Raw genomic sequence first — 14833 nt, 5'->3', positions numbered from 1 at the left:
CGGGCTGGACTGTTCCCATTGGGCGCAGGGTCAAGACTGACTTGCATATGTCTGAGTTCAAACTGGAATGGCATGGGGAGCAAAAGAATGATGGATTTAGGCCCAGATCTCTGTACTGAGGTGAATGTATGACATTGTTCTGCATTCTGTCCATCAATTGTTCTTTTTGCATTGGTCAACCCGAGTGGGTCGGGCATGCCCAGACGTGGGTGCCATGCTCTCCACGCCACTGGAGTCAAGCTATCCTGGCTAATGAGGGGTGAAACCCCGAAACCGGTCCTAAGATGCTTGTTTCCAATCCAGGGAGGACCTGGTCTAGCAGTTCGGACTGGACTGTTCCCATTGGGGGCAGGGTCAAGACTGGTTTGCATATGGCTGGGTTTAAACTGGAATGGCATGGGGAGCAAAACATGATGGATTTAGGCCCAGATATCTGTACTGGGGTGAATGTATGACATTGTCTGCATGTCCATCAATTGTTCTTTTTGCATGTGAAATCAGATGGAGCACTAGCAAGATGTAGACCACCCCAGCGCTCTTTCTAATCAGCGGCCGGGCGGGTGAATTTATCAATTTTCCCCTGGGCAGGAGCAATGCCTTCGCCTTCTCCTTCCCGGTCGTGCTGGGAGACCACAACAGCTTCTCGCAATGACCATGGTGCAAATCACCGGGGGGAGGGGAGAGACAGGAGGGACTAGACAGCAATACTCTGAGGCAGCCCAGCCTCCCAATCCAGTTACTCACTGCCTTCTGATCAAGTTTCTGTCGCCTCCTCCATCACACAGGGTGCCCCCTCTCACACAGCTCAACTGGACAGCAGCACTCATGGACCAGGTGTCCAGCTGTAAGTCCCCAGATCCCCTCTGAGGTCCAACAACCTCCAGCGACTCACCCTTGCATCCCCCACTGCTCACCGGTCTGGTTAAAGCTGGGCCCTAGGAGATGGGCCCCCCAGCCCATAATTGGCATCGGGGCCGCAAGGCCTCCCTCCTCTTCATTACCATTTGACAATTACGAGTCTTGGGGAGTGTGGCTGCGCGAACCCCCTTCTCTTCATTACAATTTGGCAAGACCTCCTTCCCCTTCATTAATATTCTGCCCTGGGGATGGGGTCCCCAAAACCTTCAGAGGCTCGATGAGTGTGGCTGCGCCACCCCCTTCCCTTCATTACAAGTGGGCCCCGGGGTAGGGGACCCTGTGGCAGCGATCGGCTCGGGGGCCATGGCCCCCTCCCCTGAATTAATGTAGCGGGCCCCTGGAGATGGGGTTCAGGGGCTGCAATCTGCTCCGTGAGGTGTCCACTAGCACCCCCTCCCCAAATATTGTTTTTTTAAACAACAGGATAACAGCAAACAAAGACTCCTGATTTTGAAAACATTTTGGGCCCAAGGTGGGTACGATGGACCACCCTGCGAGGGATAGAGGGGCAGGGTATCTCTACCCTGCCCCCTTATATTTAAAACAAATTAAGCTGGTAAAATTGCATGAGGTTGGGGCTGCAGATGCAGCCTGTTCCTGTCCCCATTGAACCCCCTCCTACAACATGGGGAGCACAAAATGCTCCCCTTGTCACCCCACAGACTTTCCTGTCTCCTGACATCTTCTCCATATCGTGCCAGCTCAGTTTGCTCTACATCCATTTATCCAGGGGCATCTCCTCTGCTAAGGCGGAGGAGCGTTGCCCCACTGGCTTATAGCGCAGAAAAAAAATGCTAATAACGAGATGGTATTATCATTTTATTTTTCTGTTTTGGGGCAGTTTTGTGGGCCGGAGATAGGCTGCGCAGGGGGGAGGAGTGGTGGCACCCTCTTAGGTGCGCATGAATGTTTGGCCGGCCCTTAGGGCTGGACAAACATTCATGCACACATTGCATGTTCTCCCCCTAGACTGCATTAATGCATGGGTGGACAACATGCCCAGGCTTTCATTCCCATGTGAGCGCAGAACCACGGCGTTCAGACCAATCACAACGCTGCATTTCAGCGTTGTGATTGGCTATGGGGGGCCTAAATGCTTACCAATCACAATGCTGCATTGCAGCGTTGTGATTGGCTTAGCGGAGTCTATCCTGCTTCCTGTTCCAAAGAAGCCAGGAGGAGGAAGAGAGAGGCAGCAGCCGGCCAGTGATTTTTTATATTTTTATTTTCTCCCCCTTCTCATCCTTCACCACCCCCGCCCCACTACTGATTCGGGGAGCAGCCACAACTGCATTTACCACCTGCTAAGAGCATGTGGTACGCTGAAGGTTTAATCCCCAAGGTACTGGGAATTCAGTGTGAAATTTCATCCAGAAAACACAGGTCTGCATAGATACTCCCCATTCTGCTGGAGTTAACTCATAGTCGCTAGATATAGGTATGGGGTTACTATCAGAAACGTTTTTTCAGGCCATATGTGTTCTTTCACATAAATTCAACTAACTCGTAATCATGGTCAAAATTATAATAATGCAAAGAATAAAGCAGTTACCATGTTAATGGTAGAAGGATTGCACTGTTCAAAGGTTCAGAATAAGAATCTCATTATAATCCTTGTGATGACACTACAAGACCACGTGCATCCGCACAGCACCTGTAACAATCCAATAAATCTATAATAAATTAAAAGATGTTAAAAATACCAACATGGTGTTGGGGAGGGTAGGAGGAGATAACAATTTAATCCAGTCTATCTATGAGGGAGCTCTTTGCCTTAAATTAACAGTCTTGCAATATGAGATTATAATATTTATACAGAGTGCAAATTAATTGCAAATGTGATCTGTATGCAAGAAGAACTGGGTAATATGAAAAGAAAAAGTAAAGAGCATAGAGAGCATGATCACCTACCTCAGCAAAGTGGCCCTGCAATCTGTCCATCAACAAAAGATCAGCAGGCTGGTGGCATGACTGGGTATCATTTTAAAGCCCCACCCCTCCCAGTCATTTCAAAGGTGCTACACAAGTTTCCATGGCATGTCATTGAATCAATCAACTAGAAGGGTTCGGTATAAATGCAGACAAAGTGGCCATGTTGAGACCGTCTGCGTTGGCTGGTTAGGGAAGAATTATATCATACGTAATCTCTAAGTATTGTTAGAGATGTAGGACTGGGCAAGGAGAACTGTTTGTTTCTCCACTCTGGATGGCCCCTTTAAGCAGACCTGTTACCAGCCCATCCATGCCCCACCGAAAGGGACTACTAAAAGGTAAATGTGTGGATGCAACCACAACATCAAGATTAGAACTTCTTATAGTCAGTTGGTTAAAAATGTATCTGACAGGGCACACAAGAGACGATATAACCAAGCTACCCAGAAACACAGATAAGGTCAATACTACTCATATGTACGAAGACACATTTTTTACTAACAATGTATATGCATTACATAGTGGACTAGTAACCACATTATGGCTGATTAAGGTGTATGGCTAAGGCTATAAATCAGTTACCCAAAAACACTACTAGAGGCGCAATTTGCATCTTTAACACGATTACATTTCTACAGAGAAAGCTCATGAAAAGACTGAAGTCCCAAATTTAAATCACTTTTCTAATCTAACCAGGAAGACAACAGGGACGTCAGCAGTAATGATTCTGTGCAAGTTTCAATGTAGCATTAAAGCTAAACCTGGTTAAAAGTATGGTTGCTCCAAGAACCATCTGCTTTGATATACAATAAGCATGTCGTGGAATAAAGGTTGAATATAAGTCATAAAGGTTCACCACGTGAATTGTGATGCATACTTGATAACTGGAATGAGCATTTTATCCCAAACCACTGTCCAAGAGTAAGCCTTGATTGTTCAACCTTGTTACCCCGTAAAATTCAAAATCGAAAGAAGTAGTAGTTGACGACTCAGTGAGCTTGAAATAGTATCTTTCTACTTTGTTTCCAGGGACAACAAAAATTCTTGTCAAAAAGAATGCCTGAATAACCTTGAGTTGCACAGTTCTCGATGAACTGGTCTTGCACACTCTGTATATGCAATTTATTTAGCACACTTATATGCAACTACAGTTATAAGCAGTGAAAGGAAGATTTGAAAGCAACAAAGAAGTCACTCACAACCTTAGATTTTAACCCGTTCGGTGTGGCGGATGATCCCCGGCCGTCCCAAGTGACGGTGGGCCTGTGCGGAGGACGGCCAGGTGCCGTCCCGAACCCCGCACACTGATCAAATCACCCGCACCTCGGTGGAATTCGTGCCATGGTTAACGGGTTAAAAAACTGCAGCTATGCACAGTAACATTCATTCTGTGACTTCTCAGTAAGAGGGCATGAATCTCTAGGAGGATACATCCTAAGGCTCCTCCCATGGTGATCAAAAACCACAGTATTACAAAAGAGGATGCCATAACCCATCTGGTGTCATTAGGGCTAGTGAGTAATGCCTAAAAAGGTCCGATGCAGAAGAAATCAGGAAATTCTTGTGAAATAAATCACACTGATGAAGTGCACATGCTCCCTAAATGTATGCATACTGCTGTGGCGGCATCAGCTACTCCTCTCATCTCTGCAATACATTTAAAGGTTTTCCCTTTCAGCTATATATGTTGCATAGATTCTTTTGTTTCTATCGAAAATGCTACTGTTTGTTATTGTTAATTTTTCAGTGAGAGCTATTGTGAGAATATGGATGCAACCACAGAGGGGTCACCTCATAGCTAGCATACTAATAGTAGTGGGAAGCATCTATCATCATTATTGGATGAACCATTAGATTCTGTGCTCTCCTAACTATACATGCTGTTTCACATCTTAATTACGTTTTACCTAATGGTCTACAATGATATGTTTATATTTTTTTAAGGGATATGGCAGAAGAGGTGGTAATGGCAACATGCCATATCACCTGTCTTTACAATATGCCACTGTACAAGGGGTCCCACAGTGTTTCCACATCAACAGCGATCACAGCATTTTCCTCTGAACATTAAATCGATTTGAGAGAAAAAACAGCTTAAACTCTATCATGAGATGGTATAATAAATGTCTTAAATTGAATAAAAGACCACTATATTGTATCTTGGAGACAGAAAGGTATTATCTGGGTAGCAGATTTATTCCATGAAAATGCTCCTATATCTTTCTCACTCTTTCAAAACACATTTCATTGTCTGAACTACTTCCAAAAGAAATTCTCCCTCCTCATGAATATTGAAAATTAATATGAAATAGATGCGTTTTACTTACTCATTAGAATATTCTCCTTCACCTTCTCCACCTTCCTCAGCAACTTGCTGCTTATTAGAATCCTTACCTAAAGCCTCCCTCGTAGATGAATCCTTTTTCTCTACAACTCTTTCTCGTTCTAAATCTAAAGTGGAACTTCTCTGGTAATCTACATGAATTGCTCCTGGTGCATTGCGCTCTGGAATAAGACATGGCTTAGGCTTCCCAAAATACTTGCACCACACAAACATTATTTTTCCTTTATAGACTTTATATCACTCCCTCTTTTACTGTTAAATTCTCTTAAGATAGGAATAGTAAATGTTGGTCCTATCAGCAACCTAATAGTGACCTTATTCACGTATTATTTTGGTGGCCAAAATCATTTGTTTTTTGGCATAAAGTTTGTTTATAAATTACAAAGATTCTTCAAATCCAAAGTCCATTTTCCATTTTGCACGTATTTCTAGGGTGTTTGTTTGCTAATACTTGTACAACTATCCATTAAAATACATTGTTTGTTTTTTGGTTTTTATTTTAATGTATTTAGTGGTATTGTCTTAATTGCATTACAAACGCAGTACTCATCTTTAAAACACATAAGCATGTTCAGTGTTACGTCAACATCATACTCAATTAGCAGTGGTAAACGAGCAAATAGCAGTGTTATGTTCCAAGATATAACCGTGGGCCCCTTCCCCTCCCCTCACCCCACCCTGGGAGATCATTGTGAGTCAGTAAGCGTGAGTCCATCGGGTGTGAGCCACGACTTCCATATTTTCCAGGAATTTTTAGGACCGCCCTGTGCTTTAGAAGTCGTTTTCTCCCCTAACATGTATATATCCATACTCTTTCTCCATTCGGCCAGAGATGGACTAGGCACAGCCCCCCATGCCATAGCCAGGTCGCGCTTTGCCACTACTAATTCTAGCAGAAGTAGGGTTAACTTTGGTCTGGGGAGGTCAATTTTCGTGGATATTCCAAACAGAACAAACAGGGGACTCAATGGAATCGTCTCCTCCAAGATAGTTCCTGACTACTCCAACAGGGTTGCCCAGTACATTTTAATCTGTGAACACTCCCAAACCGTGTGAAAAAATGTAACCTCTGTTGCGTTACATCGCAAACAGTTGGGTGCTTCCGCCCTCCCTATGCGGTGCAGTTGAGCTATATCATAGTATGCTCTATGTAGATATTCGAATTGAATCAATCTAAGTTGTGACTTGATGGCCACATCTCGGGGGTGCATCAACGCCATTTTCCAATCCAGGTCCTCTATCTCTACCAAATGTAACTCCCACTTCGACCTCAACTTCTGAAAGGAATCTGGCTTATTATTAATTATCATTCTATATGTCCAGGAGACTGCCTTTCCCCCCGATCTCCCCAATCAGGAGTAGTCCCTTTAAAGGTGCATATTCAGGGATGTCACTGGTGTCTATGTGTTGTGTCCGCCATGAGTGCGCCAGCTGTAAGTACTTATAGCGTTGGGTTGGGTTCATGTCATACTCAGTCTGGAGATGTGAGAAAGTGACAAGCTCCTTACGATACAGTATGTCCTTAAGTTGTGAAATGCCTAGCAGGTCCCATTTCCAGAAACCTTGCAGTTTCGCAATTTCTTTAAGCCGATTTCCCACCCGGAGCGGGTTTCCCTGGTGACCCGGCCATCCCACTTCATCTGCCTTTCTGCCTTTTTCCGTGCCGCTATAACGATCCGTGTAGCTGTTAGGAGCTGTGCGGAGCCCCTCCCCCCATAAATGTGGAGCATGTATGAGCGCCCGGCAAATTGTGTGCATTCAAGTGCATATGTGGGGTGGTCCCTCTCCACATGTTCCCATTCATTCACAACGATTAGAAGGGTTGCCCAATAATATGCCCGAAGGTCAGGTAGGGAAATGCCGCCATTATATTGGTTGCGTTGCAATGTCGCCAGCGCTATCATAGGTGGTCTCCCGTCCCAAATAAATGTCCGCAGTGTGTTGTTGATTTTAGCGAACATCTCGTCTGGTATTAGCTGATAAGTGTTTTGCCGAACATACAAGAATTTCGGGAGCACTATCATTCTGTATAGTGCCTAGCAACGTCAACGGCAAGGACTTCTATCTCTCCACATCTGCGCAAAACTCCCTGAGCACCCTGCATTATTGTGATCCAGTGCCACTGTTGTGTTCGTTGTGACATAGATCCCTAAGTACTTTATACCCTCTGAGGCTAACTGGAGTCGGCTTGGGAAGGCATTATATCCACAGCTCTTGTCTACAGGATAGAGACATGATTTTTCCCAGTTGATTGTATATCCCGCATATACGCCGTAGGTTTCACAACTGTCCATAATATTAGGGAGCGTCGTTTACGGGTTTGTACATACATTCATAGGTCATCGGCATATAGAGAGATTCGCTCATCCACTTCTTCAGTCTCTCTACCACGGAATCCCGTTATGTCTGAGTGCGTTCGGATTACGGATGCAAGTGGTTCCAGCACCAGAGCAAAGAATAGAGGGGACAGTGGGCATCCCTGTCGAGTGACCCTACCTACTGAGAATTCCCGTGACACCACCCCATTAACTCTAGTTCTGGCCAGAGGTCTCTCATAGAGAATAGCGATCCATCGCCTGAAAACCGGGCTAAATCCAAACTCCTCCAAAGCGGAAATAAGAACGAGCCTATGGACGGTGTCAAATGCCTTTTCGGCATCAAGGGACAGGATGAGCTGTGGGTATTCCCTTGTGTTCACCACCTATAGCCAATTGTGCAATCTCCGAAGGTTGAGCCTCATCGACCTCTTTGGCATAAAGCCGGACTAGTCCTGATGGATAAGGCCAGTAATTACCACGGTGAGCCTGTTAGCTAATATTCTGCCCAATATTTTAGTCTCCATGTTAATAAGGGAGCTAGGTCGGTGCGAGCTACACTTCTGTGGCGGTCTGTCCTTCTTGGGAATTACCTCCGCAAGTCTCTGGGTAGACTTCCCACCTCAGGCGCCTCCAAGTATAGTTGAAGGAGGTGGGAGCTAAATAGCATCATGTATTGCTTAAAAAAAAGAGGAGGGAGCCCATTAGGCCCCAAGACCTTCCCAGTTTTCAACTGACCGATGGCTGCTATAATTCCCTCCTTAGTAATCTTGTTGTCTAATGTCTGTCACTCGCTAGCTGTTAACTTAGGGAACTGTATTGTCTGAAGATGGGCCTGGATCTGTGGCAGCTCTGCCAAAGCACGTTGCGTGTAGAAGGTCTCGCAGTATTCAGCGAAGGCATTGGCTATCGCAACTGGAGTTACGTGAGTCTGTCCGTCCTCTGTCTGTATCAGGGACACCCACCTACTGTCGAGCTCATTTTTGCTAAGCCATGCAAGCAGTCTACCTGGCTTGTCACCTGCGTCGTACAGACGTCGGTGTATGGCTTGTATCGCGTGTTGCGCGTCTTTTTTGGCCAGAGCAAAATATTCACGTCAAAGAAGTTGTAAGCTGCGCAGCAAGGAAGGGTCATTATTCGTACTGGTTTGTGTTTCTATCTGCAATAATCGGGATTCAAGCCCAACAATCTCTTCCCCATCTTTCCGTTTTTTATGGGCTATTATGTGCTGGGCCCTATCCCCCAGTACGGGTTTGTATGCCTCCCATAATGTGATGGCAGAGTCCACTGACCCCACGTTCTCACTAAAATATAGTTCCGTGTCCACCCTGATTTCCCTAGCAACCTGTGGGTCCCTTAAGTCCCACGGGTTGAGCTTCCATTCCCCGGCCTGACGTTGTGTACGGTACCCGCTGTGAGCCACAAAGGTGAATGATCCGAAAGGCCTCTCAACAGGTATTCTACCTTATGTATCTCCCCTAGTTCTACCACAGGGGCCAGTATGTAATCTATCTGTGAAAAAGCTTTGTGGGCGCCTGAGTAAAAGGAATAGGCTCTAGTCTGGGAATGCTGCCTACGTCATATTTCCGTAAGTGTCAATGTGTCTGCCAACAGTTTGAGCAGTGTCTCTTTAGGGCCTCCGGTTGTGACAGTCGTACGGTCCAGTGTGGGGTCCATTACATCATTGAAGTCTCACCCAATAATGTGTATGTCAGAGCCTTCTTCCAGCAGGACCGCTGTGAGCTTCTCCAGCGTTTGCCTTTGTAACCTGGGGGGGTGCATATACACTAAAACAAGTAATGTTTCTTCTGTCCCACATACCCTTAACTGCGACATATGTACCGTTGGGATCTATCCATGTGCGTTCTGGTCTGAAGAGTGGGCTTTTCCAGATTAGTATTGCCACACCCCTCGCCCCGGTAGAGAACCCGACATCGGCTAGCATCTTATATGCACCCCATGGCCTAAAAACCTGCAATGTGTGCCTTTTAAGTGTGTCTCCTGTAGATGCATGACATCTGGCTTTAGTCGTTTGAAATATGTGGCTACCAGTCCTTTCTTAACCTTATTCCCCATCCCGTTCACATTCCAGGAGAGGACCGAGTACGTCCCTTGATTAGGAGTAGCCATCCCGTTGATGTGAAATGCCCGTCCCATTATCAGGACCGCCTCCCCCACCCCACTGCTGCTGTTTCTGTAATCTCACAATGTCTGCCATCTTACTATTGTGCCACATAACTGTGTAAGAACGCTAACCCCCCATCCCGCCCTCCCCCACACTCCCCCAGTATCCAACCGACTGCCCCTCTGTGATCAAGCTATTTCTCGAAAATGTTTGCATAATTACATGTAACAAGGAAAAGAAGACAATGGTTAAGTCTATGTCCTTCGAAAATAATAAGCTGTTAATACATACCTGCCATGAGAAAGATCTTGCAACTCTGGTATTTGGTGCCACATCCAAGTGCCTGAGCTTATTTCCCAAGAATGTTGGTTTCAACAAAAATTTGTTTGGAATCCCACAGCTGCAAAAATATTTGATTGGTATCTGGATAGTTTTCAATTGTCGAGCATGGATGGGAAGACTCTGAAGGAAACATTTTATTCTCTGAGTCATAATAGTAAGATTCCAACACGCTGAAAGGTAGAACTCCGTGATTTTCAATTCAGAACTGCCATGGTAGAGAAAAAAAAAACAATACTTTGGGTAACATTTTCTTTTTAGAATCAAAAAGGAAATGCAAACAGGTCCTCGTAAAATTAAAACACTAGCCATATAAATAAAAAGTGACATTTTATTCACAGATTAAATTAACTAAATTGTTCGCTGTAGCAAAATGCATTTCGTTCTTACTATATCATATACGTAAAAAGTAAAAAAAAGAAAAGGGTAGGTTAATTGATCAATACAGTCAAGGTACAACAATAGGGGGAAAATATGTTTTGCAAAATCCACATAAAACTTGAGTACTTTTGCCATTCTAGCTTACTGGTTAAAGGGCAGGGTACCACATTTTCCAAATGGGTAGTCTAGATTCCCTTTGCATACTTGTCTATCCCATGGTAGCTTGGGCAGGATATAAATGCTTCCTCCACTAGGTGGTACAGGCTTGGCACTCAGGGACAGTATGACACCGAGTTAAACTATTGTAAGAGACCAGGGTTTAATTTACAGTAGAAAAATGTACGGCAACTAAAACAATAAACCCCAAATAAATATATACAATTGTAGCACCTTCTGTGTCTGACATATGACACCAAACAACTTAATGCCCGTGCAAGCCTATAGCTGGAGACTTGAGAGGCTTTGATAGCCCTAGCAAGGGCTCCTGGAATTACAAGTTGTAGTTTCTAACAAAGGAGAGCCACAACTATTGAACTAAAGACCAGAAAACAGGACAGCAGCAATGTGTTTCTGTCTGTTTAACAATTCCACCAGCCACAAAACTTCACCAGGACATTACAGCAAAAGGTCAGAGGGTTTTAAACTTTGCTGTGGGATGCGCTCTCTAGAGTCCAAACCCACGACACAATAGCAAATGGGGCCAACCACCCAAAAAACTGTTTCTGGTAAAAGAGCAGTGCTGAGCAGATTAAAGGAAGATAGTCCAGAAAAATATTTACTAGGAGGCCAAACCTATTTCCCCCACTGGCACACCACACTTCTACCACAGGTGCTTTGAGAAGTCACTGTAGTAAAGTAGAGGCCTCATTCGGAGTTTGGCAGAACTGCAGCACTGCTGCAAATAGGTCGTGCTCCCAATCCATCACATCCCATCAAACCTGCAGTTCCCCTACTGTTTAGAGTCAGAGGAAGCACCAGTACAGCTTTTACTGACTTTGCCATTGTAAACCTCTGACCTGACACTGGTCCACCAAGGGGCAGCAAGATGGCAATAACGAGTGTCCCACCTTATTTCATGCGTGGCGACTGTCGCTCATACAAAACAGCCCAAGTTTCACATATGAAGCATCTGGAGCACAGGCAGGGAAAATATGGAATGGTCCCTATACACTGGGGGAAGCACCCTGAGCACTGTGTTTTTTGTAAAGAGAAAACAAACTCCCACTTTCTGAGCTGATTTTCTCAATACAAAACAGTTTGCAGAGCGGTCAGTTTAAACTCTGTGCAGACGCTCCCTTCACACCACAGAGATCCCCATGAGGCAGAAGGGATCTCTAAATAAGGTAGATGGTAATTATCAATAGTGGGAGGCAATGGCCTCCACAACCTTAGCAAACCTGAGGCCCATGTGCCAGGGTTTAAATGACCTCCTAAGGCCCTAGCCCAGATCACAAAAAGGCTTGAGTCCAGGGCTGCCATCGCAATAAATTTAATTGGGCACAAATTGAGTGGTACAGGCGCTGCTCTTACCTGACAGTGAGCATTTTTATTTCACATTTTGCACAATGGGTATATTTGGTAATTCATCACTGAAGGAAAACAGACGTTAAATACCTTTTAGTGGCTCTCTTTTTTCAAAAGAAAGAACGGGGTTGACAGTTACTAATTTCTGGTCACTCATGCAATTGCATGTGTATTTATCTTCATGAAATACATACTTATTTTTTTTGTCAAACAATTTTTATTGCAGAGCAACGTACAACATGCAGGGTCGTAATCAGTATTACATAGTATAAAATCGCCGATGAAATACATACTTATAATACATCCTATATTGAGAACAAGCAGGGGCGGCTCCTCCACTAGAACGGAGGAGCGTCGCCCCACTGCTTTCTCGAAGTGCAAGAAAGCCAAAACATAAAATGGTAATAACTAGGTTATTACCATTTTATATTTGCTTTACGCATTGCGGACGAGTGGCGGCCGGCTTAACCCTTTGGGCAGGGGCAGAGTGCTTTGCCCACTCCTGAGTGTGCACAGACTGATTGGTCGAGCATCTCGGGCCGCCCAAACCAGTCATGCGCACTCTGCCCTTCTCCATGCAGGCGGCATTGCAGCCTGCATGGAGGACATGGCACCCCATTAGCCCCTGGCTAATGGGGTGGCCTGTACCACTCAGTTTGTGCCCCATGAAATCTATGCTTGTTGCGTTTTGATTGGCTCAGGCGAGGGAGCCTGGCTGCCTGCTTCCTGTTCCAAGAGAGCAGGAGCAGAAAAGAAGAAGGACCCGGTGGAAAGGTAAGTTTTAATTTGTTTTGTATTGTTTTATTTCCCTGGAATCCCCCCCTCCCCTGCGACATCCCCGCAAACCCCCCTCCCCCCGCGCGACTATTCGCACCGCCCTCCCACCAGCAAGCAATGTAGGCCGCTACTAAGAACAAGTGCAGAATTCCTATTGACTGACTCTCTGAACATTTTGTCTGTGGACAAGGACTACAAGTTTTCATCTTTATTTTGTCCACTAGATAAGTAGGACTAACCCCCTGAAGCACCAACACTTTGGCCACAAGTTTACAGTACCACTGTACAGATCTGTGGAAGAGGATTGCCTGCCACTAAGGCAAGATGTGTATCTGTCTAAGTTGTTCATTCTTATATATATGAATCACTAACGCAAAAGCCTTTACAACCAGAGTGACCACTCTAAAGAAATGCTCTAAGTTCAGTTCTCATTACTGACAGTAGTTGCAGTATAAAAACATGTACACGTTTGCAACATTTAACAATGTTCGCCGAATGATCTCCAATTGAGAGCAAATACATAAAGAAGTTAAAAAGAAAGGTGCTGTTTGTTTGCTTTCAGAATAAAACTGCGCAAAAAAGGTGCATCTTGAAAAAACGTTTTGATAAACTATTTTGCATAATTAAATCTCATTTCCGATGTAGTTCATCATTTAGTAAAACCCATTTGATGCACTTCCATACTTTAAAAAAGTAATAATGCAGAGTCAATGAAAAAACATCATGGGCAACATGAAACTAAATTAGTGGCCCAAATCTTTAAGAAGGCCACAAAAGTGCACCCGAAAGTATATGTTCTTAAATCGGTGCAGGTTAATGACTTACAGGAACTCACACAAGAGTTTACAGACGTAGGCCGGGAAACCATACTCATAGCTCTGGTAATTGCCTATTCGATGAGAAAATATAAGTTCATGCGAATACCTGCTGAGTGATTACAAATTTTCCCCATCCAAGAAAATCTTTACGTCTGTCGTCTTTAGGAGTACAATTCCCACTCTTTTCCAGTGAGGAAAGAGATCAAATACGAGTTAGTGAATACCTTTAAACTTGTAGGTTAGTCCGCATGCAGAAATTCACAATGTGTTCCAACCCTTGAAATACTGCTTCAAGACTACTTTTAGCCCCTGAATTAGGATTTCCAGAAAGATGGAAAAATTAGAGACTTCCTAAAATCCAAACCCTAACATAGTACAAGTCCTGGAATAATCGAAGAGGCTATTACCAGAGCTGCGATGTAATAAGAATGCTAACATACCTTGTTACTTCACTGCATGGTATCAAAAAGGACAAGTAGATTTTTAAGAGGACAGTTAGATTTCTGAAGCATTTCATGCCTTGGACAATTAAATATTTAATATAATGTCACACTCCTTGTTTTACCATATTTCTGTTCTTTAACTTGGAGCAGTCGTGCCTCTTGTGGTCATGACTGTGCTGCTGCCTTGCCTGTTCACAGCCCGTAAGCCCCTGTCCATGTGTAGGACAATTCACTGCCTGTTATGTGCATATGTTGCTGGACCAGTTGAGACTTTTATTGCTTCAGCAGTTGAGCTCCTGCTGTAGATTCATCCCACCATGGTGTTGGTGTTTCTTCTTCCAGCACCTTGGATGAGTGCAGCATTTACAGTGGCACAAGGGCCTAGAGGTGTGAGGGGTTCACTGCACATCAATTATGGTTTTTAACTACTAAACCGTTACGACCGGGGACCCATGATCTTTGCTTGCATTAAGACACAAGACACCTTTATTGCACTACCAAGTATGTGCAGCCTCATGCTTGGACATAGTTGCTAATTCACCTTCATCTGACCTTGTTTTGCAGCTGAAGAAGCCATGTGCGTCTCTGCACTGACGTACACAAAGCCATGCATCATCAACGGGAAACATCCTTTACATCGCGGTGATTACACTGCGATGCAGTTGCAACGCAGCCGTTACAACGCAAGCGTTACATCGACTTGCGCTGGATGGAGCTATAACCTAAGGAATAGTAAGATTTACTATTCCAACGCCTTCCCTACTGTACGTAGACTGATGTTGGAATAGTAAATCTTCTCACTCCTAAGTCCAGTGCCCTCCAGCGCAAGTCGTTGTAACGACTTGTGTTGTAAAGACTGCGATGTAACATACCGCAATCATTTTGATTGTGTTGTTACATCACATATTCATCGTCAA

The 14833-nt window shown here is 44.6% G+C and overlaps 1 protein-coding gene across 3 annotated transcripts in view; it reads right to left on the bottom strand.

The window, feature by feature from the left end:
* PREPL (prolyl endopeptidase like) overlaps nucleotides 1–14833 on the bottom strand; it is a 416901-nt gene that overhangs the window by 380672 nt on the left and 21396 nt on the right. For all 3 annotated transcript variants that reach the window (XM_078649676.1, XM_078649675.1, XM_078649677.1), the window contains exon 2: nucleotides 9926–10181. In XM_078649676.1, the coding sequence (XP_078505802.1) occupies nucleotides 9926–10126 (201 nt within the window). In that variant the 5' untranslated portion in view covers nucleotides 10127–10181. The remainder of the gene's footprint in view (nucleotides 1–9925; nucleotides 10182–14833) is intronic.

The sequence above is a fragment of the Lissotriton helveticus genome, chromosome 6 (assembly GCF_964261635.1).
Source record: "Lissotriton helveticus chromosome 6, aLisHel1.1, whole genome shotgun sequence".
NCBI lineage: Eukaryota > Metazoa > Chordata > Amphibia > Caudata > Salamandridae > Lissotriton > Lissotriton helveticus.
Note: the sequence above shows the minus strand (reverse complement) of the source record. Positions and strands in the feature narration are given on the sequence as shown.